This window comes from Meleagris gallopavo, chromosome 4 (assembly GCF_905368555.1).
Source record: "Meleagris gallopavo chromosome 4, MGAL_WU_HG_1.1, whole genome shotgun sequence".
NCBI lineage: Eukaryota > Metazoa > Chordata > Aves > Galliformes > Phasianidae > Meleagris > Meleagris gallopavo.
This window is the reverse complement of record NC_139407.1, coordinates 62,168,949-62,193,822: the sequence shown is the minus strand read 5'-3', so window position 1 is coordinate 62,193,822 and position 24,874 is coordinate 62,168,949. Positions and strand designations below refer to the sequence as shown.

General features: G+C 43.9%; 2 protein-coding genes across 7 annotated transcripts in view; one reads left to right on the top strand and one right to left on the bottom strand.

Annotated features, from left to right (window-relative positions):
* Nucleotides 1-4,708, top strand: part of LOC146544533 (uncharacterized) — a 33,219-nt gene extending 28,511 nt beyond the window's left edge. The window contains exons 4-5 of the mRNA XM_085223590.1: nucleotides 101-195; nucleotides 1,924-4,708. Of these exons, the coding sequence (XP_085079716.1) occupies nucleotides 101-149 (49 nt within the window). The 3' untranslated portion in view covers nucleotides 150-195; nucleotides 1,924-4,708. The remainder of the gene's footprint in view (nucleotides 1-100; nucleotides 196-1,923) is intronic.
* A 5,174-nt stretch (nucleotides 4,709-9,882) lies between these two features.
* On the bottom strand, nucleotides 9,883-19,555 carry TNIP2 (TNFAIP3 interacting protein 2). 6 transcript variants are annotated; one of them, XM_085223582.1, is made up of 7 exons: nucleotides 18,646-19,381; nucleotides 15,967-16,272; nucleotides 14,089-14,172; nucleotides 13,286-13,567; nucleotides 12,783-12,914; nucleotides 12,112-12,304; nucleotides 9,883-10,193 (listed from the first exon to the last, which is right to left on the bottom strand). In XM_085223582.1, exons 1-7 carry the CDS (start codon nucleotides 19,111-19,113, stop codon nucleotides 10,030-10,032), a joined length of 1,629 nt encoding a protein of 542 aa, XP_085079708.1. In that variant the 5' UTR covers nucleotides 19,114-19,381; the 3' UTR covers nucleotides 9,883-10,029. The 6 variants fall into 6 exon arrangements, with proteins under 6 accessions (XP_085079708.1, XP_085079707.1, XP_085079712.1 ...); XM_085223581.1 differs by having other exon boundaries at nucleotides 14,089-14,178; nucleotides 18,646-19,324; XM_085223586.1 differs by lacking the exon at nucleotides 13,286-13,567 and having other exon boundaries at nucleotides 18,646-19,555.
* Nucleotides 19,556-24,874: the final 5,319 nt, after the last annotated feature.

Below are 24,874 nucleotides of genomic sequence, written 5' to 3'. Positions count from 1 at the left end.
CAATACTTTTGTCACTTGACTTATGGAAAATGCCATGTCAAAAAGGTATGGACACTCTCAGTTTCATGATTCTATGTTATGTTCTTTTTCCTTTCCCTAGGAGCTGCTATTCTATAAAAGGAGGAAACTACCAGTTTAACCATGAGTAGCTGCCAGCATGGATTTGTCAAGAATAAACTACTTCCTTGCTGTCAGGTAGATACTTGAATTCACATGCTTGCTCTTTTCTGGAGGTGAGGGATTTGAAGCTAGACAATTTTTTTCTTTGTTTTAAAGATGTTTGCCCTTTTTAGTCTTCTGTCCTTCATCGCTTCCCAAACAAGACCACATATGTTTGAGAATTCAAAAATTTAACCAGCTTCTCATATGTGCTTTGGTGATGAATAGTAGCAGCACAGCCATTTGGAAAAATTAATTTATCCCAAGACTCCCTACTTTAAACTCATGCTCCACCATTGTCACTCTCATTTGTTGTTTAAGTGCTGTTAACAGCTCACACACGCGAAGGAGGCAGAGTTGTACATTTCTTGTACAAAAATGTAGAAATGTACACATTAGAAATAATCACATTTCTCTTGGTTAGAGTCCAGCTTCTCCCTTTGTCTTCCTCTTTTAGTTTAATCCTGAATGTAATATGCACCCAAATGAGATTCAAATGAAAGCACACAAGATCATTACAATTATATATATATATATATAAAATAATATATATATATAAAATATAATATATAATATTATATATATATATAATCTGTCATTACGCTCAGCAGTTCATTAACACTGGTGCTGAGCAACACCCTTTCTTCACTGTAAGTATTGGCACTTCAGATCCTGGGTTAGAAAACCATGGCAGTTCTAGTTTCTGAGTTAGACAAACATCAGCATCACTGGGTCACCTCCGTGCAGCCTTGGAAAAGCACTCAGGCTGCAAGGCCATGTTTGTGATGCACTTGCAAACTCGTGAGAGAGTTTCCAGTGTGACTGCATAGTCTTAGTCAATGCAATCTTAATACCAGCGGGGGAATACTACAAAAACAGACAACAAGTGTAAGGGATTTTTGTTATCGCCCACTAGTTTGCACGTGATCTGGTGTGATTCATAGTCTTCACAAAGTAGGAGAGCAACAACAAAGGACAGTTTTAGAAATACCATCCAATAGAGTAGTGAGGAAATCAGACACAACAAACAAATGGAAATAGTTGTAGTACCCCAGGTTTACCATAAAACCTTCAAAAAATGCAAAAAATACAGAAGCTACAGACTGTGAAGTCAGAAAATAAAGGACAACTGCTTAAAAAAATGCAGTAAGGACAGAGATTTATAGTGAAAACATACTGTTGGGGTTTTACCTTGCTGTAATTTGGGGACCCAAGTTATCAGATAAGTACCTGCCTTGGACCTCAGAGTTTCAAGGCTCTCTCTTTGAATCAGTCTGTTAGCTGGGTTTTCTAAACAAGTCTGTCCATTGAGGAATTTATTTAGAGTCAAAAAAAAAAAAAAAAGTGATTCATTTATTTTTCTCTTCACTGTCCACCCCTGCCAGCAATGGGCAATGTCATGATTCTTACAAGCACTTGAATTAGTGTTTTTCTTGGAAACTATGCCAACGAAGCCATTTTTCAGATTGTTAAGCACTGATCCCTTTCTTAACTGTGTAATTTTGGGGTTCTGCTTCAGCTGAGGTTTTAGATATCTTCTCTGTGTATCCATAGTATGTGTATTTATTTGTAGATCTTGAATGTTGTGTGTGGCAGTTGAAAAAACAAATCTCTCTCAGGATGAGGTCTGGGTAAAGGAGAGAAAATAAGTCTGTTATTTATTGTTTTTAAAGCATAACAATTCACTGAAATCAGCAGGTGCTTCATTTTATTTTGTTTTGTGCTTTGTTGTTGTTTGGATGTTTTTGCTTGAACGTGATCCAGACAAATGAGGATGATCAAAACCAAGCTGGCTGCAGCCTTTGGTGACCTGCTGTAGGTGAGCCTACTTTGGCATGGGGCTGGATTTAAACCATCTGCAGAGCTTCTTTCCAACCTTCCTTCCTTCTGCCCAACTATTCAGTGGTTTTTGCAAACTTGCCATGGATTCTGACAGTCATAAATTTGATTTTAAAAAAATTATTCACATTCAGGCCTGCTGTCTTCATTCAGAAGTTCCAGTAATTTTCCTTCTGTATTTCACTTTGATGCTGGCTCTGTGCCACTGACCTTTTCTGTGAAGTTCAATTCCTATCACTCTCTTTGCATGCAACAGATTTTTCCAATATTAATTTAAGGAATGCCTGAAAACTGGTACACTGCTTATTTCCTTAAAAAAAAAAAATAAATAAAATAAAAAAAAATTCACAGTCACCCTAGCTTTTCACATCAGTGAACTTCTGTAACCTTTTGGTGTGTTTATATTACCCTCTTTTAATTTTATATTTGACTTCTCACTTGCAAAGGGCTGGAGTGGAAATCCTAGGTTCCAGACATGAGTACAAGTTGCCATCTTCTGAACCCATGGTCTGTGGCTCTTGTTTCACAGAGATTCTGGCTTTCCAGCAAAAGGAGCCTGAACTGCTTATACTGACAGCTGAGCCTGTTAGCTGCCTCAGCTCTAAGCCTTTTGTATAGCTAGCTCAGACTCCTCTTCATGCTTAAGTAATAGCATTGTTAATTGGAGTAGTTGCAGCTGTACAAGCAGTGGTGGAACTACAGGTTGTGCTGGCATGATGCACTGAAAAGCTGTTACAAGTTGCTCTCTGAACTCTTCAGTGGTTGAACTTTTGCTTTCCAAAGCAACACCTATTTGGAAATGCAGGTTAATGAGATGTTGATATGGGGCAGCTGCATCTGAATCACAGCCTGTTCAAGGCAAACAAGGAATGGGATGGTGTTGGCCATGCTGGAGATGTTCTTGTTCTGTATCTGGGGTTTCCAATCAACATAGCTTTCAGAGGTTCTCAGTGTACTTAAAAGTTGCTCTGCACTGAACAATCATTGTAGTTATTCAAATAAATAACCCCAAACATTGGCATGGCCTTAAACAGTAGTGGTGCGTCAGGCTTTAGAAATAGCCTCTTCAAACTGGGCACGTGGAATCTGCAACTGCCTGAAGGTGCAGGTGGATGTGACTACTTGCTGGCAGTCACAAAAGCCGACTGGGACAACTTGGGTGCAGAATCACATTTCACAGCTTGCTTGTTCAGTGTCTGCTGCAGGGAGGAAAAACATAGCTTGCTTGAGACCTGTGGGAAGAGGAGCCCCAGCAGAGCCTGTAGCTTCACTGTATGAAGTGGCTACACAGGTGGCACAAACTCAAGTTTTTGGCATGCTCTGTCGAGGACTTTCTCAGTCAAATCATGGGGTTGTTTCATTGAAAATGCATCAAAATAGTTGCAGTATTTGCACAAAGCTTGTTCTGACTTCTGTTAGCACACTGTCTATAAGAACTGCTGGATGCTTTTTTGTTTTGCCATGAAGCTCAGTGCTCAAACAAATCACAGTCATGTGTTTTCCTTGAGTTGAAAGCTGTACATACAGGAGGAAAGTGGAATTTGACTTTCCAAGTCTAGTCAAACCTTGACCACTTAGTATGAAGCCTTGTAGCAGTATTAACACCAGCTTGAAGGCCAACTGTTCCAAGATGCAGAAGAATCACTCTAAGCACACAAACCTAGCTTCTTATTTATGGGGATCCTTTTCTCTAGGTACAGGGGGCATTACGTATCCCTTTCATTAGGGAAGAGACTTCCCTATTATAAGTTATCTGTTCTGAGTATTTGTTTTTAAACTATTGCAGCAAAATAGAAATACTTGCAGATACTTTCAGTGCAAGTGAATCTTTGCAGGGATTCACTCCAAAGCTGACTGCAAGGAGGGGAAAAAAACAGCACTCAGCCTGTGAGAACTGGTTTTACTGCTTAAGTATTTCTCAATCTTATTGCTGCACCATGTGCAACAACTGATATTAGTGCATGCAAGAGTATAGCAGAGGCAGAAGGGAGTGTGTCCCCACGCTATTTTGCAACACTGCACTTTTGAAGTTCCTCGGCTGTGCTGAGAGGATGTGGTTATTCAGTTTTGCTGCTGTTTCAGGAAGGATGGAGCTCCAGTAAACTTTCCCTGAAAGAGTCACCTGGAAACCACATAGATAAATACCTGAGAAGGGAGATGCCACCAGTGGGAGATGGGAACACAGGGCTAGATTGAGCACAAATCCTGAGTTCAGGAGAATGATGAGACCAATGAAGTGGACCCTGCATGGGAGAACTGCACAGCACATGCTATTTTTGCCCTGAATGGTTATTCTTAGGAGCTGAAGCCTTTGACATTCTGTGGGAGGGGACACATCACCGTGCAAAGGGTATGTAAGTGCAACACAACAAAGCCTCAGAAGAGTTCACAAAATCAGTTGCCAGTCATTCTTGGGGTGATGGTGGCTGTGCTAATCAATTTTTTCCACTGCATGTTGTGCCTTCCTAGGAGCTGCCACTGTGCAGCAAGTTTTGGGGATTCCACGTCTGGTTATCAAAGGACGGATCTTGTGTGGGAGGGGGAAGCCTGCCTGCACCCCACACTGGCTGCTCATGTCAGCCACAGAGATTCATCTAAAAAGATGACTTAGTGTACAGAGCTGCCTTTAAAGCACTGTGCCTTGTCTCAGTGTCACCTGCTTTTCTTGCTGTCTCTTTCAGGCAAGTTTCACCATATTCTCAGGACTGGCTCCACTCTATGGCACTGCAGGCAGTGGGTGCAATGCAGGGTGTTGCAGAGCTGTCCTCTCTGCAGGATGAATTCCTGCCTTGCACATGGTAGTTTTCAGGTGTCAGAGGATGCCTATTATTTCCAGCACAACACTGGAACAGTTTTGGAATCTCTCTTCCAGTGACAGAAGACTGGCACTGGGAAGATGGAAAACTAAAGACTAAATTCCCTTTTTGTCTTTGCACAAGCACCAGACTTGTGCACATGCATCCCTCTTGCCTGATTTCAAGCCATTGCATTCCTCTCTCCCTCCCCTGTGGTGCCATGTTGCTTTCATTTTCATCCCATCACCTGCTCCTCAGAGGGCTGTATTTCATTTCTGAAGCTAGGCCTCATCTCACAGTTACAGGTGCTGTGTGCTGCAGCTTCCTGTCTGGGACACTGATCGGTGCTGCTCTTCTGGGTTGTGCTTGCTCTCTTAGGAGGCTAGAACTCATCTTAGCAGGGTCTCTACGTGCTCTGGACTCTTGTACCTCTTCTCCGCACAACATGCTCACCCAGCCAAGAGCATCCTGAACAAATAAATGCTGATAACTGGAGGGTTATCATTCTAAGAGCAATTAAGAGCATTAGAGTAGGTCACTGAGTTGTTTGTTTTTTTTTTTAATTGAATTCTGTAATTGTAGTCAATGAGGACTCCTGCAGCTGATAAATGAAAGTTTTAACAACATTTACACCTTGATATAGGCCTACCTTGTACATATTCTTGTTTCTTATGATGTCTCTGCTCTGCAGAGTGCTGCAGCAAAGCACCATCTTCCTGCACATCCCAGCCTCCTTGCTAGGGACAGGGGGACACATCCCTCACCCAAAGAATCATTCTAGCCATTCACAGTGGGCATCTGTTTGATTCAGAGATCCAGGTATAGGCTGTGCCTCCCAGGGTAGGGTTTGCTCACCCCATAGCAGGGGATGTATGTCCCTGGAGAGCTGTTTCCAGGAAGGAGACCTTCCCCACTGCCATGCCCAGGTGAGCTGTGGACATGGAGAGAGGTTGAAAACACATCCTTAGTTCGCACCACATGTGTAGCAGGTGCTGTTTAGGTGCATTGTTTACTTGCATGGAAATTACATGCTTTAGAGGTGATGCTATGTTGTAAGTAAGGTTCTGGCTGGGTGGACTCCAGCACCTGTGCTGCTGTCATCTTTTGGCTCTGGGACTGTCCCACTGCGACATGAAGGTTAGAGGTGGTCTTGTGCACCTGAATGCTGTTAAGGATGGGGACTGTTCTGCCTCTTGTTTTCTAGGCACCAGTTCTCCTCATGGGCTTGCTGCATGTCTCTAGCAGAGCAGAGGGAAGTCAACACTCAAGTAACAGTTACTAAAATGTGTGCAGTTTGTGCATCTACAGGTGACATGTTCCTGCTGGTGGGTTCAACACTGCTCCGGTATAGAGCTCAGACTGGGGCTGCTCTTGGTAGAGGGAAGGGAGGCCCCATTCAGGGCAGCCAGGACTGAAGATCCCCATCTCCCTTTGGAGGTGTCTGGTTGTCACCTGCAAGTCATTGCAGAGGGTGGCACTTAAGAAAGCTCTGTCCTTGCTACTCAGTGGGGCACAACCAGGCCTTGCAGGAGGTGGAGTGGGTACACCGTGCTGAGAGCCATTAAACTAGATCTGCACTTGTGGTCTTATGCCCTGCCTAGTTTCCCTGTCTCTTGGTAGATGATGTTCAATTGTCCATGGGCATGCCTGTGTGGATGCCTGATCTTCTTTCAGAAGTGATGGTGGCGGTGAGAGCTGTGGGTGGCTGAGCTCCTTTCTTCATTTGTTCCCCTCTTTTATGTGCTTCAGTGCCTTGCTCCAAGGAGATGTGGAGCAGGTGAGAGGGGCTCAACTGTGTCCGGAGGGAGGTGGAGGCCCTGCCCTGTAGCATGGCCTTGCTTTGTGAGCTTCACCTTGCTTCTCTGGGCTGGGGACCCAGGTGGCTGGTGCAGGTGGTTGCTGTGGGGTGAACTGCAGCTGGCTCTGACTGGGGAGGGTGTGGGGGCACAGCTGGAGCCAGGCACAGGCTGGTCCCTCAACCATGAGGAGACTTGGTGGGGCCAATACAGGGTTCACCTCATAACACGTGTGCTCCACCTGTGAAAGCTGCTTATGATACGTGTGTATAGCCAAGATGGTAAGTGCCTCTTGGAGGGGGGAGGAGATGCTTTTTGTGTCATTACAGATTTAGCAAAGAGATTGGATGCGTTGGTGTGGCACTGAGTGGGTGGGTGACAGCATGAGCAGTCAGTGCCATCCTGCTCGTTTTCCAGCCTGGTCCCTGGGTTGATGCCAGGAACTGGCCTGGGGAACAAGTGCCTTTAAGCTAATCATGTGCTTCAAACTCTATGTTTTTTTGGTTTGTTTTTTAATGCCTTCTAGAAATAAGCTTTCTCATAACTCCCCACTGGTTGTGTGCTCTCTGTGCTGTAATACCACAAGCTCCTGAGGGAGGTCAGCAGCCATTATAGACACCGGACAACTAGCACGTGTCATGAAAGGTTCTTTCACCAATGGCTCATAAATGTAAAAAGAAGAGGTAAAAGTGGATGTAAGAATGAGAAAAGGAGAGACCACACTGAGTGGCAGCAGGAGCAGAGATACACCAGTACCTCTGCATTGATGCAAATGGCTCAGAGCCATTTTTGAACCTTGGTGCCTTGAACATCCACTGGAGGAGGGGCTTCAGAAACTCTACTGACCTTCCTGGAGCTCTGACACCCCCAGGCAGGTACCTAGAAAGCTACAGTGAGTGAGCTCGGCTGGGCACTGCCCTTAGCTGGGGATGTGAGGTGCAGGTGAGAAGCCAGAGCATACAGCAGCAGCGAGAGCTGCTTAACCTCATATCTCTCTACTTTGCTGCTTTGACCTAATAATGGTAGGTATTTCTCATACTTTAGATTTTTAGCTGAAACTCACAGGCTGATTGCTACTGGAGTATGCTACTAAGAAATTTTACTACAACACACTTTGAATTCACATTGATTTTATAGAAAAAGAATTTGAGACTTCTCTTTTTTAGAATCAGAAGCACTGCTGTTCTGAGTACGATGGTGTGGCATGCTGTTTGGAATTTCCCTTGCTTTCTATATATACACATGCAGCAAAGCCACAGGAAATAGAAGTTTAAAAAAAAAACAAAAAAAACAGACATAGAACATAGGTATCTTCTTGAACAAATTTTATTCTTGTCATTGGTTTTATCATTAGTGAGCACTTAATCTTGGGCCATCACTTAAGGCTTGTCTTAAAAGATCTGATGCCCTATAAATCATTTGAGGGCAAAACGCATTGCCTTAAAGTTGCTGAAAAATGAGAGGATTTTTAGGCTCTTGGTTCTGTAGTTCTGTACTTGCTGTGCTACAGAAGGCAACTTTATTGCTGATCTTCTCTCTCTTGGGGCTTTTGGGGTGAGGAGTCACTGCTGAGTTTTCTCCCAGTTGTCTCTTCTGTGGTTCAGTCTTCCCTAAAGTTGCTGTCATGATAATGTGCTAAGAGCCTATTTCTGCATGGCAACACGCATAGTCTGGCACTGTAAGTAAACAGCATTTACTTTAAAATCCTATCTTAAATATGGTATCATTAAATCCAGCAGCCATGAAGACTAACTTGCCATCATTCAGACTGAATCTGTGGTCTGAAAACATTGTTAGTGAGAGAGCTGCTCAGGAGCCCTGAGCCAGTCCTAGCTCTGTACTCATGCTGCTCTGGAGAGCAAAACTTGAGGAGAGTGATTCTAAAGAGGGAGCAATTCCAGGAGAAGGATGGACTTAATCATGAAGGTAGTTGGACAAATACACCCAGGCATCTCTGTGTGATAGCACATTCATGCAAGGCCTAGAAGAGACAGTTACTCGTCTCCTTCCAGACTCCACAGACCTACAGGGGTATATCTGCCTGCCTTTTAGTACTGTTCTGTCTCTCGAGTGAGGGTACTGCTCATCAGTGCTGAGAGATTGACAGAAATCAGAAACGGGGTTTGGTTACGTTGGATGCCTTTGGCAACTGATGCAGTAAATAAGGAACTGAGTCCCATACGGTCATGCAGACTTTCTGCATGGTCTCAAGAGTCTATGCAATTTTACAAATGTGTTTTCAGTGAACATATGTCGTACAAATGGCTAATGAAAGTTCATAAAGTTTATGCTGTTCAAGTTGCTTTCATTTGACACAGTTCCTTTCTTACTCATGCACTGTCATTGCTTTCTTTTGGGAAAGAAGCTGCATTGCTTTCACCATTTGACCAAACAAGATGCACACTATATGGACAGCAGTCCAAGTGGCAGAAAAAAAAACTGCATGAGGCCAAAGGAGCTTTCCTTAATGTAAAGGGTTCAAAAATGGTGTGATTTCATGGCTGCTTTTACTTCAGCACTGGGGCAGTGGAGCTGACAATTCTTATTCGTTCCAGCCTACAGTTTGAGGAACGTGCACTGTGAATGTAGGCATTGGTTGGAATTGCTTGGGAAGTACTGACGTGTATGCTGTGCTTGCTGAGGACAGGGCAAAGCACTGGGTAACAGCTTTTTTAGGACAGATAATGTATGCCTTATAGTCTGAACCAAACAGCTGTAGAAGATGCTGGTAGTTTAGTTTTACAGTGTCTAATTGGTTTTTTGGTTAGCACAAAGACAGAGAAATAGGTAAGGTTCTTTTTACTACAGTTGGGGGAAAATAGGAAGTAGTAAAATAGCCCCAAAGCTGAGGTATTCTTATGCTGGAAAGTAGCTGGACTTTTGATGCTGGTATTCAAATTTCAGTTTTTTATTGTGTAGCTTTAGGTTTTAAGAGACTTGCTGCAACCTATGCTTGATCTAAAACTTCATCAGTCTGTATTTGCTGGGCCTCTTTGTAGGTATATCCAGTTTCCCAGCAGTCATTTCACCTCAGTCCTCCTTTTCCAGGATTTGCATTCCAACATCTGCTTTGACAGGGAGGGAACTAATTTACAGGACTTGAAACAATGAGAATATCAAGGGTATCTTCTCTTGATTTCTGTGTACTGCAGCTTCCTGTATCTAATTCTTCCATCCATATCTAATAGTCGTTCAGTCTGTCCAAGTATACCCAGAGGGCAGCATTAATGTACTTTAAAACCATAAACAAGGTTTGTCTAATGAGACGCTAGGCAAAAGAAATAAACAAACCATTGAGAGATTAGCTTATGCCACAGGAAGTTTAATCATATTTTTTTCAGCATATATTCTGTGTGCTGCATCTGATCTCCAAGACCTTAAAAGGCAATGTTTAAAGAAAACATTGTCTAAAGAAAAAAAAAAGAAAAATCTCTGCACATTTATGTATGCCATGATGAGAAAATCAAACTAGCAATCACAGGCTTACAATTAGTTAAAGAGTAGATCAGTAATAAAAACATTGCACCTGCACACTGCATGTCCATGTCTTTTTCTGGTGATTGCAATAAGGCAATATTGGCAGAAATCATCATCTCCCTTTGGGCTGTAAAAGAATTGTGGAAAAAGTAGAATTAAGATTTGCTTAGAGAAGATAGTCTTTAACTATTCATCCCAGAATTTCTTACATGTCTTGCTTGAGGATTGGCTCCAGGCCATGAGATGGACTACTGCTGTCCCAAGGAAGGGAAATTTCTTTCCCTCTCATCCAAGGAGAGCAGCTTTCCCTCTGTGTAGTTCTAGTTGTGCCAGCTGTTCTGCAACCATCCAGATGTTAATCATACAGACAGAACTGCTGTGGTGCTTCATTATGTATGTTGGGGAAAGAGTGTACCGTTTCCTCTTGTGCTTTTTGAACCTGGACCACAGCAAAGAACACTTTGCTCACTTATATGATGTTGAAACTACTTGGAAACGGAGAGGAAAACTGATGAAAATTCAGTGCTGCATGGAAAAATAAATTGGAGACTGGACTTAACTCCTAGCAAGCTGCTGTTCAGCAGGAGAAACTTTTCTGTATGGGAGACCAAGGGATAGTTGATGCTGTAGGAAATCCTAGCAATTACTGGAAATAAGGGGGGGGGGAGAAAAAGATAATACAAATATAGACTGAACAAATGCACAGTCCTTTTCAAGTGCACTACTGAAAAGGAACCAGAGCAGAAGATGGGTGGTGTTAAAGTAAGGGGGGGTAGATTTCTTTAGTATATTTGTCTGTACCATCCAGCTCTGACCTATTAAGAAATACTGGGATCTATGGCTGAGAAAAACCCTCCAGGCCCAGTGCGTAGACATTGTTATGTCTAATCTTTCTTCTCAAAACAACTTCCTCATACAGCTGAGGGACTGTCTCCAGTGTGGACACAAAAAAATTTAAGCTAGCAATGGCATAGCCACAAATGTTGTGCAGCAGGGTAGGGCATTAAATGTATTCTCATGCATCTGAAATGTCATTTGTCCTCTGAAATGAGTTATTTTCAACATATTTGAATATAGTTTGAGACGCTGGTTATCACTGCAGGAACGGAATAACTCATACCTGAAACCATGACATTTAGTTAGCCACTAAGTAACAGATTCTTTTACACTTAAATATTCTAAAAGATAGTTTTGACTATTAATACAGTAAAGCAACTTCACAACCACTTTTATTATAAAAATACTTAAGTGAAATTGGAATACAGTCAATAATTATACAAATACCTTTGCAAACGTAAATTATTTATGGCACAGAAAAAAAATAAATATCCCTATACATTGTTTCTGTGCAAAGAGACAGGCTAGTGTTAGTCAATAACCAGCCCTTGAATTTTTTCTTTACTCCTCCTGATTTTAGTTGAACACAAGGATTTTCAGGTAGGATGTTTGAAAGTTCAGTTTCAATCTCCAAAAAAAAAAAAAAAAAAACAACTTTCACTTTAAATCCAGATAAAGTACAAGAAGATTTTTCTTATCTTATGCCAAACTGTTCCTCCCACATTCTTCAGCATGTGCTGTTTGGAAGAGAATGATATTTTCAAGTTCAGTGACTTTTTCCACAAGCCTTCAGACTGTTGTGAACAATTAGATCAAGAGTCAAACTGCAGTCTAAAGCCAGCTACCACTACATTTTGTTTTCTTTAGTTTGTAGTAGAATTTGCATTATGCTTGCATTGCTCGCAGTTGTTAAATTCTTCACAAAAACATCTTGCTTTTTCCTTAAAGTCTTTCATACAGTCCACAAGAAGGTGAAATCAAATAAGAGGTAGATCCTGTTTGTCCTCCTAGTTCCTAATAGCTGTCCATTTGAATTACTCTGGTTTAGGACTATAGGAGATGGGCCAAGTTTTACTGTCTATAAAGTAGTGATTGATTTATGTGCCTTACATCACATCGTCATTGGCAACATTCCGTAACGTGCTTGAGAAATTCATCACTGAGTTCATCACTGAAAAATCTCATACAATGAGGACATCTAAGTTCACCTTGTGCCCTGCCCTCTGATCCTGAGTTTTCATTGTCAGCAGGTGGGGAAGTCTGTTCAGACTGTGACGCTGTTCTTCTTGCTCCTGGTTGGCCTGGGCTGCTGCCTCGTAGGTGTTCAACTTTTGTCTGTACATGCATATGATTTTGGTTACCAGTGTGAACTCTGAAACGACTACTTGTGTCTCTGGAGTCCTAGAAAGAGAAAGAAGAGCTCTTGAGAAAAAAGTAGTAAAAGAATATCTCCAAAATGGTGTTACCACCTTAATCTGAAACATGGTGTATGTCTTTACCTGAAGATCTGGAAATAGAATAGGTGACATTTTTTAAGTTTTATTAAGAAAAAAAGTCAAGCAGGCTTGTAGAAAACAGGACAGAGCTAGCATGATGCTTTAAGGACACTGCTGTTACAAAGTCAATTTTCCCTGTCTTCTTTATAACAATTCACAATTACTGTGGTCAATGAAAAGAGGGAAAATGGGCTAGAAAGAGATATTTATGTAGTGGGATGCATTTCTACTACTAAACAAAACTACAAAGCAATAGTTTGTGACAGCTGTACTGAACTGAAATGGTTTTAGAAGTACTAGGATTTTTTTTTAATGTTTTCTTAAAAGTACATTGTAGATGAGATGTTCTCATTTGAAAAAAAACTGTTGTATTGCTTATTTACCTTCTTGCCTTCTTGTCTTCTTGCTAGCTGGTGTTGCAGACATGAAACTTCTAGCTGAAGTTCTTGTATTTTACTCTGTGCTCGTTCCCTGTCTGATCTCTCTGATGTGAAATCATCTTTATAAACTAGGACCTGAAAAAGAATTATGTTAATAGTTTACTAAGAGTATGGCAGGTGAGATTAAATAGTTGAGGCTGAGATTATTTCTTCAAAAGCACTTATTTCCCAAATCTCAGTATGTTCATTTCTATCATATCTTTGCTTTAAAGGCAGTTGTTTTTCTTTTTTTACATCTTAGATTTTTGTAATATCTTGTAAGAAATAAAATAAAAATAATATTTTAATGGCAGCAGAACTGCATGTAATTCTTTAAGTAGGATTTCTTTTTCCAAGTGTTGTTAAGTAGCCAAATGAGGCAAGACAAGCAGCAAAAGGAAAAGATTTGAGGTCTGGATAGAAAAAAAAGAATTCCCAAATCTAGGGGAAAAAAAAAAATTAATAACCTGTTGCTCCAGCATTTGTATGCGCTCATTATCTCCTTCTCTAGCCTTCTTCACATCTTCTAATTCTCTCCTTGATTTTTTGCACTCATTCATTTTTTCTTCCAGCAGCTTGTTTAGCCGGAGTATCTCCTTTTGCATCAGCTCAGAATTGGTTTGTGCTGAAGGTGTGCTGTGCTGCTGCTCCAGCTGTGACTTCAGCTCTTTCAGCTGCAAGTGGAGTCGCTTCACATACTCATCTCTACTAGCATCGTACTTCTGCCATTTTGCATTTAAGTCTTCCACCTGAAAGACCACCCAGTAGCATCACAACACGAAGATGCAAACTTCTAAGCTTTCATAGATTGTCTATATGGGCAGGACTCTAATTTCTCTACATATGTAGGATATAATATGCTGACTCAACCACTGTGTATCAATTCCATGGGAGAGCGTAAGGTCATTATGCTATAAGCTGAGTTTTCCATCTGCCAAGTCATAGAGACAGTATTAAATCATATGGCATGGGAAGGGTTGGTAGCCACCCTTTGACTATTGCCATTCTTCTGGAGTGGAATATTGATGCAGGGAAGGAACAAGAAAGCCATTTCCTTCTGCAGTGTATTTTTAACAACAAAAATAGATTCAAAATAACACAATAAGCTGTTCTTGGCCAAGAGAACAAAGACTGCCACGCTGAAAGGACTAAAACAATCTGGGAATTGCATTAAACTGGCCTATAAGTTTGGAATGGGAGAGCCTAGTTAATCCAAATACCGTAATTCAAAATAATGAAATTTTTATTTTGTACAAAATGAAGTACTCACGTGTGCTACTTTTTGTTTTAACATTCTGTTTTCATCTTGTAGTTTGCAGATAAGGGCTTGAAGTGAAGTTTCATTGTCTAATACCTGTAACTTTCAGATAAAGAAAGTGTTATTTAGCTATGCTGTTAAACTGGAGGTAATTTCTTTTATAAGTACTTGCTATCAGTAACACAAATACATACATACTAAGAGGATAGCTTACAGCTTTTCATCTTAATAAGCACAATGTAATCAGTTTTTGTTTTTTTTTTTTTTTTTTTACTACCTCAGTACTGCTTTTAAATATGGCTGTGTGGTCTCATAAAATCACGTCGCACTCTAAGCCTCCTAAAGCAACAAGGCCAATAACACACACCTCCTGTGCCAAAGGGCCTACAGTGCTGACAACAGCACTTGGCAGTTTACATGAAGTTATTGGAAACTATTATTTGGAGTGGGGAAATGCATGACAAGGGCACATATATATCTTCATCTTGCTCTGCTACTACTGTCAATTTTGGCTACTACGAGAAAGTAAGCAGCTTTTTAATAGTAATTTCTAAGCTGACTGAAAGGATACCACTTTTTTTTTTTTTTTTTTACAGTTGTGACATCTGCTTTAAAAAAAGCCCCAGTGTATGTGAGTAATATAGAACACTTTTGTACAAAATTCCCTAGAATCAGCTAGTACTTGCCTCTGAAATTTCTCTTCAACAGGGAAGTCCCCGCTGGACAAGGTTAGCTAGTTATTACATACATCAAAGTCAATCAAGTTTCCTGCCTATCAATTATACCAAATATAAGAATACTGGAAGTTTCAAATCCCTTATATAGTCCTTTCTTCTTATACCAACTCCACCTCTATCTGTTTCTTAGAGGTAGTTTTAACGTGATTAAGTTTCCTTTAGAAGTGCTGCTTGTGTGTTCAGCAGAGTGCAAGTGACCTACGTATGTATGCATCACAAAAGCATTGGTCCACGATCCTCTGAGACACAGCCTTACCACTACATTACAAAATCATGCAACAGAACGATGCGTGCCATGCAGTGCTATAGCATCGTACTCATCCCATCTGGTTTTAGAGGCAGCACCTCTGGTTTTACTCACTTATGGTATTTTCATGAATTACTTCATCACTGCAACCCACCATGATTTCTGGAAGAGTGGAACAACACTCTTTACCCTATGCTGAAAAGCTTCAACTAAGGTGACGATGCTGTAAAGCCACAACACTATGTGACAAAATCCAGGTGTTTGCACCTCCCCCGCCCCCACCAGGGACATTTCTGCCCCTTCTCTATCATGAAGCACTTTGTCTAAACACGCCTGCTGGAGAGAAGCGTTATCTTAGAGTGGGAGGGCAAAGGGGAACCCCAGAGCAAAAATAGGTAAGACATTTTGACCTGCTCTTTCCTAACCAACTTTCTGTAGCTCTGTACTACTTATGCAAAGCCACGTGCTGTAGAGTTGTTAATAGAAATACTACTTCAAAAAAAATTATTCCTTATTTTGTGACTTAGATGCTTACAGCAGTCATCATGTATCACCTTCAAAAACACAGCACCATCTAGTGATGCACACGTTCTTCAGTCTCAGGAAGGTATCTGCCTGCTGTACATGCAGGAAAGAATTGCAGTCAGGGAGCTGCTGAGGTTGTAAATGCCCTCTTCACTTCATCTCAAAAAAACGTCAGAGACAGCGAGAGCTCAAGTGACTGACAACTGCTTCAACCCTCAACTTATGGCAATCAGTTCTTTAGAGATTGCCATTATAGTCTTTTCACCATGCAAAATTATCTGAAGGCATGTTTCTCACTGCTCCCTAATTATTGGTTATAATACAGTGTTACACCTCAGAAGCTAGCAGTACATGCACAAAACATAGCAGCTGTAAAAATACCTGATTAGATCTTTCAGTGGCAATCTGGACATCCAAATTCCCCTTCTCTTTTCTTTGCTTCTCTTCTAAACATTTTGCCAGATGTTGACACATTTCTGCTGTGGATGCTAATTTGCGTTGAAGTTGGTGAGTTTCATCAGTGAGTGACCGGCACAGAACATCGCTGGTGGCCTGAGCCTTCTCTCGCTCTGCCAAGCTCTTCTGAAGTCGTAAGATTTCTCTCTCCTTTTCATATGGAGGCTGGTTTATCATCTTCTCTATCTCTGCGTTTTTCTCCTCTAGCTGCTGATTCAACTTCTGCACTTCCTAAACATTAGGGAGGAGGAAGTTATTTAAAGCGAAGTGAACACAAAAGCCAAAGCATAAGATAGAATTTTAGATTGCAGTAGTTCCATATTGCTCCTATACTCCCTGCAAAGTACTTAAAAGGTAAAAATAAATCCATTTCTGTATAAACACTCAACCTTAGAACTGACAGGTCAGTCAATCAGTCAGAATCAGGAACTGCCCAGGCAGCCATCCAAGCACTTCCTGGTCAGCACAATGAACAACACAGAAACATGCAAAAATGCGCCAAGAGTTTATGAAACCCACTTGCAGCAGCTACAAACCAAAGATGAAACTTACAAGAAGCATACAGTTTAAAAGTAGTAACTGTGGTGACTGAGAAATGCTTACTAGTCCTGCATTCTAAGTGACCAGACTGCTAGTAGAGATTTGCCTCAAAAAAAAAAAAAAAAAAAAATTGGACCTAGTAAGTCATCTTAACAAAAACCAAGCATCCTTATTGCCTGGAACGAGATAAGGGCAAATCAGAGCAGCAGCTTTCCCACCTAGGAAAGGACAAGTGGTAAGGACAAGCAAACAGAAAGTTAAATCCTTGTGGCAGCAAAAACTATTGGCAATAGCTGGCTCCAACATGCTGACTCCTGGCATACTCTTATAAAGCAAACACGTATCTCACTGCTGCATGTTCTGGTTGAATCGTTGAATCAAGACTGTGGGTCATCCACATTGCATAGACTAGTACATTAGCATAGACTAGATGCTAACTTGCTAGGTTCTCTGAGAAGGAGGAAGGCAGCTTACAGACAGGTACGACCACCCTCAGGTAGCACGCATCCATAGTACACCAGTCCTGACTTTGCCAAAAGCAGCCTGTGCCCTTCATCCTCAAAAAGCAAAGGATGCCAGTGGGTGCCAGACTTCTGCAGAGCTGGCGCTGCCCTGGGTGCCAGCACAGAAACTGAGCAAGCAGTCGAGCTTGACTGCCCCAGTTCTTCAGGAGCACCAAAGTCAGAGGAAGCACTGCCACCACACGGGCCAATGACTTCAGAAAGTGTCTTTTTTGTTATTATTTTTAGTGGCATTGATTTCAGCATTTTGGATTAGAAATAAAGCATATACATTAAAAAATGTAAACACATCATTAGAAAACATCTAAAAGAAATAATTTTCAGTCTAACTTACAGAAATAGCACTCATTACTAACATTTACATTCTTTCACATCGTGCTGAATTTCCCCTTTGCTACAGATTAAAGGCATTCAGCATCAGACTTCAGAACGTATTTGGACCCCACCAGTCTTCACATGCCACTAAGATCATTTCTTACAACAAATTTCCAGACCTGAACGCATTTACATGCATTTTAGGTGAGTGTCATATGTGGAAAACGTTTTGTACAAACATTAGGTCAAGAGAGGGCTTATGACAAAAACACTTGTTTCAATTTTAAGTACTGCTTCTTAGTTTGGAAATTCCTCCTTTGTACGGCTTCATACAGAAAGAAACGCTTAGAAATTCTTCAAGCATTCTTAGGCTGAGCATGGGAAAGTCTTAGCGACAGCCCCAGAAATAGTGCCTGGGGGTGGGAGGGGGCACAGTTCTGCACTGCATCAGAAAAGAGATCCTATCTCCCCCAGTCCGCCTCATCACTATGCAGAGTGCAAATCTAATACCGAAGTGCTCTCATTGTCAATACAAACCAGCCATTGCTTTCACAAAAATAATGGAGAAAGCGGTGTTACCCATCGTCTGTACTTCATTTGTACCAATTCTTTCTACTTCATCTGGTGCAAGGAGTTCATACAATCTTTAGGCTTGGAAGGGAGCCTTAAAGGCCAACTGGTCCGACTGCCCTGTGATGCACAGACACACACAGCCCCATCAGGTGCTCAGAGCATGCCGCGGCTGTGTCCAGGGACAGCACATCCAGCAGAGCCGGGCAACCTGTTCCAGTGCCTCAGCACCGCTACTGTAAAAAAAACTTTTTGCCTTATATCTCATCTAAATCTCCCCTCTTTTAGCTTGAAACCGCTTTCCCTTATCCTACCCCAACAGACCCTGCTGAAGAATCTGTCCCCTTCCATCTTATACCCCCTGAAGGGCTGCTCTCAGGTCTCCCCGGAGCCTTCTCTTCTCCAGGCCGAGCAGCCCCAACTCTCTCAGCCCGTCCTTGAGTTAAGCAATACAGAGTTTCCACGTTTCAACTACTTCTGTTCTGCTTGCAAGAACAGTTACGCGAAGGCTGTCAGCGCCTCGCTACGCGTCTGCAGCACATCCTCACGTCTCACGATCCCGGCGGCAGCGCCCGTCCCGTCGTGCATCCCTCGGCACCGCCCGCCAGCCCCGAGCCCCCGCGCCGCAGCTCCCCGCCCCGCACGGCCCGCTGCTCACCTGGCTCAGCGCCTCCACTCTGAGCGCCGAGAGCCGTTCGTTGTCCCGCAGTCTCTCCCGCGCCTGCCCCAGCTGCTCCAGCAGGCTCTCTACCAGCGAGCGGGCGGGCTCGGCACCCGCCTCGCCAACCCCCGCCTGCTGCTGCTGCTGCTGTTGCCGGGCCAGGCTGCCCCGCAGCTCCCGCACCGTGGCTTCCTTGGCGGCGAGCTGCAGTTGGAGATGCTTCAGCTGCTGGGCGGACTCGTGGTACAGCGTGCAGAGCGCGTTGTAGCGGGGCACTTTGCTCTTCAGGCTCCTGTTCTCCCGGTGCAGCTTTTCCAGCGTTTCCTCCACCTGCCTGAAGCGGGCCACCAGCGGATCGGTGCTGCCGGCCTCGCTCACCGAGCACATGACGGGGGACGGGCTCTGCTCGCACCGCCGCCCCTTCTCTCCGTCCTCCGAAGCGAGCGGTAACCCGGCCAGCTGCATACAAACCGCGGGCAGGACCGAGTCGGCCGCCGGCGCTTCGCTCTTCCGCCTTCCTCGGCGCAGGAGGAGCCGCCCGCCTTTAAGGCCTCGAGTCCCGCCCAGCCGCCGCTTACGGAGCGGGGAAGCCCGCAGCGGGGCGGGCGGCGCTCTGGGCAGCGCTCCGCAGGGGCTGGAGCGGGAGGCGGGCGCGGAGTGGGGGAACCCCGCGGCACAGGGTAGCCGGGCTGGGACGGGCTGGGAGCTGGGGGTGAGGAGGAGAAGAGGGGATTGCGGAGCTGAGAGCGGCAAGGGAGCGGGGGGCTGCGGTTCGCCCCGCGTTGCGAAAGCGCAGCGCCGTCCCAGCAGGAGCTGCGGGGATTTCCGGGCGTGGAAGGGGACTTCCCTTCCCTTCCCTTCGCCACCCCCCGCACACACCTCGGCCAGCGCCCACCCCGCGGGAGGGAGGGCGGCAGCGGTCCGTCGTGCCGGTCGGTGCCCCGCCAGGAAGGGGCGCTGGAGGAGGCGGAAAGCGGCTCGCCGGGTGTCCGTGCGGTGGGTGGCGGTGAGCGGTGCGACCGCAGAGCCCCTCCGCCGCCGGAGCCCGTTCGTTCTGCCGCGCTCCTCGGGTGGATGCTGTGATCAGCACGGCCCCATCGCTGCTCAGACGGCAAGGGAGGAACGAGGCTTTGAGCTCTAGAGCAGTGAAGCCCTGGTCATGTGTGATTCGTGTTTGTGATGCTTAATAAATGCACGTCTGTGTGCGCTTGTAGAATTATTCAGCAAGGGTGTGTGTATGGACGCCCGGTTGCTGTAGGTTCGGTGTAAGCAAGCAGGCCCAAGGGCAGCGCAGGGAGCGCGCAGAGCAGCGGTGCGAGCCGTGTGAGGGAGGGCAGGGCTCAGTTGAGCACCTCTGGTAGCAATCACCACAAAGTCACGGTGAAGAAGAACTGGTGTGAAACACGTAGAAGAGGCTAAGCTGTGAAGCCCAGGTGCTCGGAGGTGCCAGTTTCACTTTAGCCCATTGTGAAGGCGGTGTCAATTGATTGGATGCAAAGGAAACATTTTCCCTGTGAAGACAACAAAGTGCTGGGAGGGCTCTGAGCAGCTAGGGACCTCCCAACCTGAATTATCGTCTGGGTCGGTAACAGAAAGAAAGTCACAATTTTGTTACCTCAATTATGCTAGAAAGGATTAAGCAAAAATTGGATGTGATAGTGTCATTGAGGTTGGAAAAGACCTCCGTGATCACCTAGTCCAACTTCAGCCCATCCCCGCCATGCCTGCTGCCCACATCCCTCAGTGCCTCGTTGACCCTTTTCTTGACCTCCTCCAAGGCTGGTGACTCCGCTACCTCCTCACGCAGCCCATTCCAATGCATCACCACTGTTTCCGAGAAGAAATTTTTCCTAACGTCCAACTCAAAATCATCAGTTAGTTTTGCTATTTATAAAATCACAAGTTAACTTGATGGAAATGGAAGACCCCGTGTGACAGAAAATGGTGGAACGCTTGCCCAAGATCCAGGTCTGTGGTACATTTGTTATTTCATCTTTTTTGTAATAGATGATACTCTGTGATTAGACACTGAAAAATGATATGTGCAGAAATGCAGTTCTTGACCCTTTAACTGAGGACAGAATTGTGTCCTACAGCCCTAAGACACTTTTTCCTAGGAAGAAATGAAATTTTCTCCTTAAAAATTCCAGTGTTTTATAGTTTTCATAATTGTTAGTAAGAAAAGCAAAAAGCAATGTAGACTTTAATTTCCATTTTTTGTGTTATTGTACTGCAGTCAAACCTGAGTGAAAAACTTGGAGCAAAACTACTTTTGTTGGCTGATGAAATTTGTTGTAGAAACGTATGGCAAAGTGCAAGTAATGGAGAAATCTGGTTTCCTGCCAATTCAGCTAGCAAACACCAGGTGCTTGCAGATGTGGCAGCAACACCTTTAGACCAACATCATGAAGTTTAAGTAGTAATAGTTTATTATGCAGTTGTGGTTTTTAATGCAGTATCAGTTTAAAATCTAGCACTGCATCTTGAAAGCACTGAAAACTTGATAAGAATAGATCTTTGAGTAAAGACAGAGGAAAACACCACTGGTTTGAGGGAAATTTGCCCTGCGTAAGTCCTGAGTGAGAAATTGATCCCTTATGTTCTTGGGAATGCCCTTGGATGACTGTTCCCTTTTGTCAGTTCTGAAATGTGAAGGAATTCTCGGGAATTCAGTGACTGGAAGCTGTGCCAGAACATGAGTCAGAGCCTGCTACGTGCTCATGGCGACACGGCTTTTCCTGGATTGCCTTTGGTTGGGCACGTTTGCTGATAAAGCAGCTGGTGTATTGAGTGGCATAGCTTTAGATAGTGGAATTATGGCCTGGTAAGTGCAGTAATTCTGATTAGCAAGCAATTGTGTGAACAGCAGGTATGCTCTGCACTACTTTGTGCAATACAAAAGCTTCACTTTCCATGCCTCACTTGTTTCAGCTTGCAGTAAAATGTGACATTCACTTCAACCCTTTATTCCTGTGGTATTAAAACCACAGGAGTAAAATTTAACCTCCTGTAACTTAAAAGAAATCTTAACAGAAGTTATTTAAAATCATTTTTTGTGTGTGTCGTAACCCACAATTAGAATTTCTGTATATGAACAGAAGTGATTAGGTGATCCCTAGAAACAAAAAGGAGATTAAGCAGATCTGGGAAAATTGCTAAGTGGGAAATGTGAACAGTATAGTCAGATTGGATTAAGTGTCTGTGGGCATGGGGGGGTGTTCATTTTTATTTTCCATTTTGAAACATGAGTTATTTGTAGAATTGGTAAGAAATATTTTTTTTAAATTATAGGTGAAAAGAATAATTCCTCTGAATATGGTAGTTACATATAACGTGAATATAACCTGTAACGTTTCTGCAAATGTGCTAAGAATCATAGAATGGCCTGGGTTGAAAAGGACCACAAAGATCATTGAGTTTCAACCCTCTGCTATGTGCAGGGCTGCCAACCAGCAGACCAGGCTGCCCAGAGCCACATCCAGCCTGGCCTTGAATGCCTCCAGGGATGGGGCATCCACAACCTCCTTGGGCAACCTATTCCACTGCATTACCTCCGAGTGAAAAACTTCCTCCTAATATCTAACCTAAACCTCCCCTGTCTGAGTTTAAGACCACTCCCCCTTGTCCTATCATTGTCCACCCTTGTAAACAGCCGTTCCCCCTCCTGTTTATATGCTCCCTTCAAGTACTGGAAGGTCACAATGAGTTTCCCTGGAGCCTTCTCTTCTCCAAGCCAAACCATCCCAGTTCCCTCAGCCTTTCCTCATAGGAGAAGTGCTCCAGCCCTCTGATCATCTTAGTGGCCCTCCTCTGGACTCATTCCAGGAGCTCTGTGTCTTTCTTGTTCTGGGGGCCCCAGGCCTGGACTCAGTACTCCAGATGGGGCCTCACAAGAGCTGAGTAGAGGGGGACAATCACCTCCCTCTCCCTGCTGGCCAACCCTTTTTTAATGCAGTCCAGAACACAGTTGGCCTTCCGGGCTGCAAGCGCACACTGCTGGCTCATGTCCAGCTTCTCGTCCACCAGGACCCCCAAATCCTTCTCTGCAGGGCTGCTCTCAAGAATGAATTTCTGTATTTAGAAACACAGCTCTGTGGGGTGCTGAAGGCTGTTGAGGTGAGTTATGCTCATCTCTGAAGGAACCTTCTTTTTCAGCTGTAAACGCCAGGTGTTGTTTGACCAACCACTCCAGATTGGTTGCAGCTGTCTCACATCACCACTAGTGGTCCTGGAAGGCAGGCTATGGCCTAATGGCACTCATAAGATGTTCCGGGCCTTTGGTCTGATTTAATAAACAGAACTAATTCAAAAGTAGCAAGCAATCTTCTTAATGCTGTATGATGTCAGATTAGCAGCAGTCCATGCTTCCTTTGCTTTTACTCTGCAGTGGAAAAAGGAGTAAAAAGCCAGTGCTGGCTTATTGGCCCCAGTGACATCCCCTGATATGCCTCTAAATACTCGTCACTACCAAAGATGCCCAACTCAGAACCCTGCGTGTGTTTGACAGCCTGATTTTTGTGCTAAACGAATACAAAGTTTATACTTGTGTGACTCATCAGTTAGCACTAATCTGCAGCCGTGTTTATGGTTCTTCTGTAAACATCCTTTATATACATTACTGTGTTGGTTGTTCTGTGAATTCACTGTTCTACATGTTTTACAGTTGGAATGGGAAACCTGAGAGGTTAATCTGGGGATGTTCAGTACTCCCAGGCTGGGTGATCTCACTGCTATTACGTATGTATGTGGTTATTTCTCTGCTTTGAGTTTCTGGTCTGGATTGCAACATTCTTTTTTCAGTCATGTTTTCAGTTTATACACATAGAATATTTAGCGTTGTTAGGAGAAATAGCGTGGTTTTCATTTATTTCTAGTGTAAGTTTTTCCATATGTTTTATGTCTGATTTGAACTTTGGAGGATGCCAAAACCAGAAGTGTTTTGCTGTCCAGGGCAAATTCCCAAGACCCATGTTCCTAATCACAGTGTGGCTGGAATAGCCAGAATGAGGAGCCATGAAATGGGACAGATCTGAAGCAATCCACTTGCTTTTCATTAACTCTTCTTTTTGCCTTTATTTGGACTTAGGCAATTCAGCCTCATCTTTATGGGTAGCAGTAGATAAGCAGGACACGCACTTCTGCATATCTTAGTTATGTCTTTTGATAGTTCTGTTCAGTGTCCAAACAATAGTCTTTCTGTTTTGTTCTGTTACAATTCGCTGGTTTAGATCTTTGCTGCATTTCACCTTTTGGTTCAGGTTTACCTGTCCTGTGATGGATATTACTTCTGCTAAGCAGTTGTTCTACTTCAGGCCCTGCTCTAGTTTCTTAGAATCATAGAGTCATAGAATCCTTAGAGTTGGAAGGGACTTCTGAAGGCCATCTAGTCCAACTCCCCTGCAGTGAGCAGGGACATGCACAGCTACATCAAGTTGCCCACGGCCTGGTCCAGCCTGGCCTTGAAAGTCTTCAGGGATGGGACATCGACCAGATCTCTGGGCAACCTGTGCCAGTGCCTCACCAACCCCACTGTAAAAGACTTTTTTTTTTTAATTCAACCTAAATCTCCTCTCTTTAAGCTTGAAGCCACTTCCCCCTGTTTTGTCACCACAGACACTGCTAAAGAGACTGTCTCCTTCTTCCCTGTAGCTCCCCTTTAGATACTGAAAGGCTGCTGTCAGGTCACCTCACAGCCTTGTCTTCTCCAGGCTGAACAGCCCCAGCTGTCTCAGTCTGTCCTCATAGGAGAGGTGTTCCATCCCTTGGATCATTTTTGTGGCCCTGCTCTGGATGTGCTGCAGCAGCTCCATGTCTCTCCTGTACTGAGGACTCCACATCTGGACACAGTACTCCGGGTAGGGCCTCATCAGTGCAGAGCAGAGGGGCAGGATCAACTCCCTCACCCTGCTGGCCACTCTTTTGATGCAGCCCAGGATCTGGTTGGCTTTTTGGGCTGTAAGGGCACATTGCTGGCTCATGTCCAGCTTGCCATCCACCAGAATCCCCAGGTCTTTTTTGGCAGGGTTTTTTTCTTCTTGCTGCCCTTACTTTTTGCAATGTCTCTTTTGTTTGCCCATGGCTCCGTAGTATCAGTTCACTGGATCTCTCCTTGCAGACTGCAGTTTATTTCTCGTGCCGATGCTCTCTCAATCGGAGAAGCTGATGCGCCACACTCAGTCTTTGCAGCTCTGTCATGACATAACTAAGTTTGAGCTGCAGTTTTATT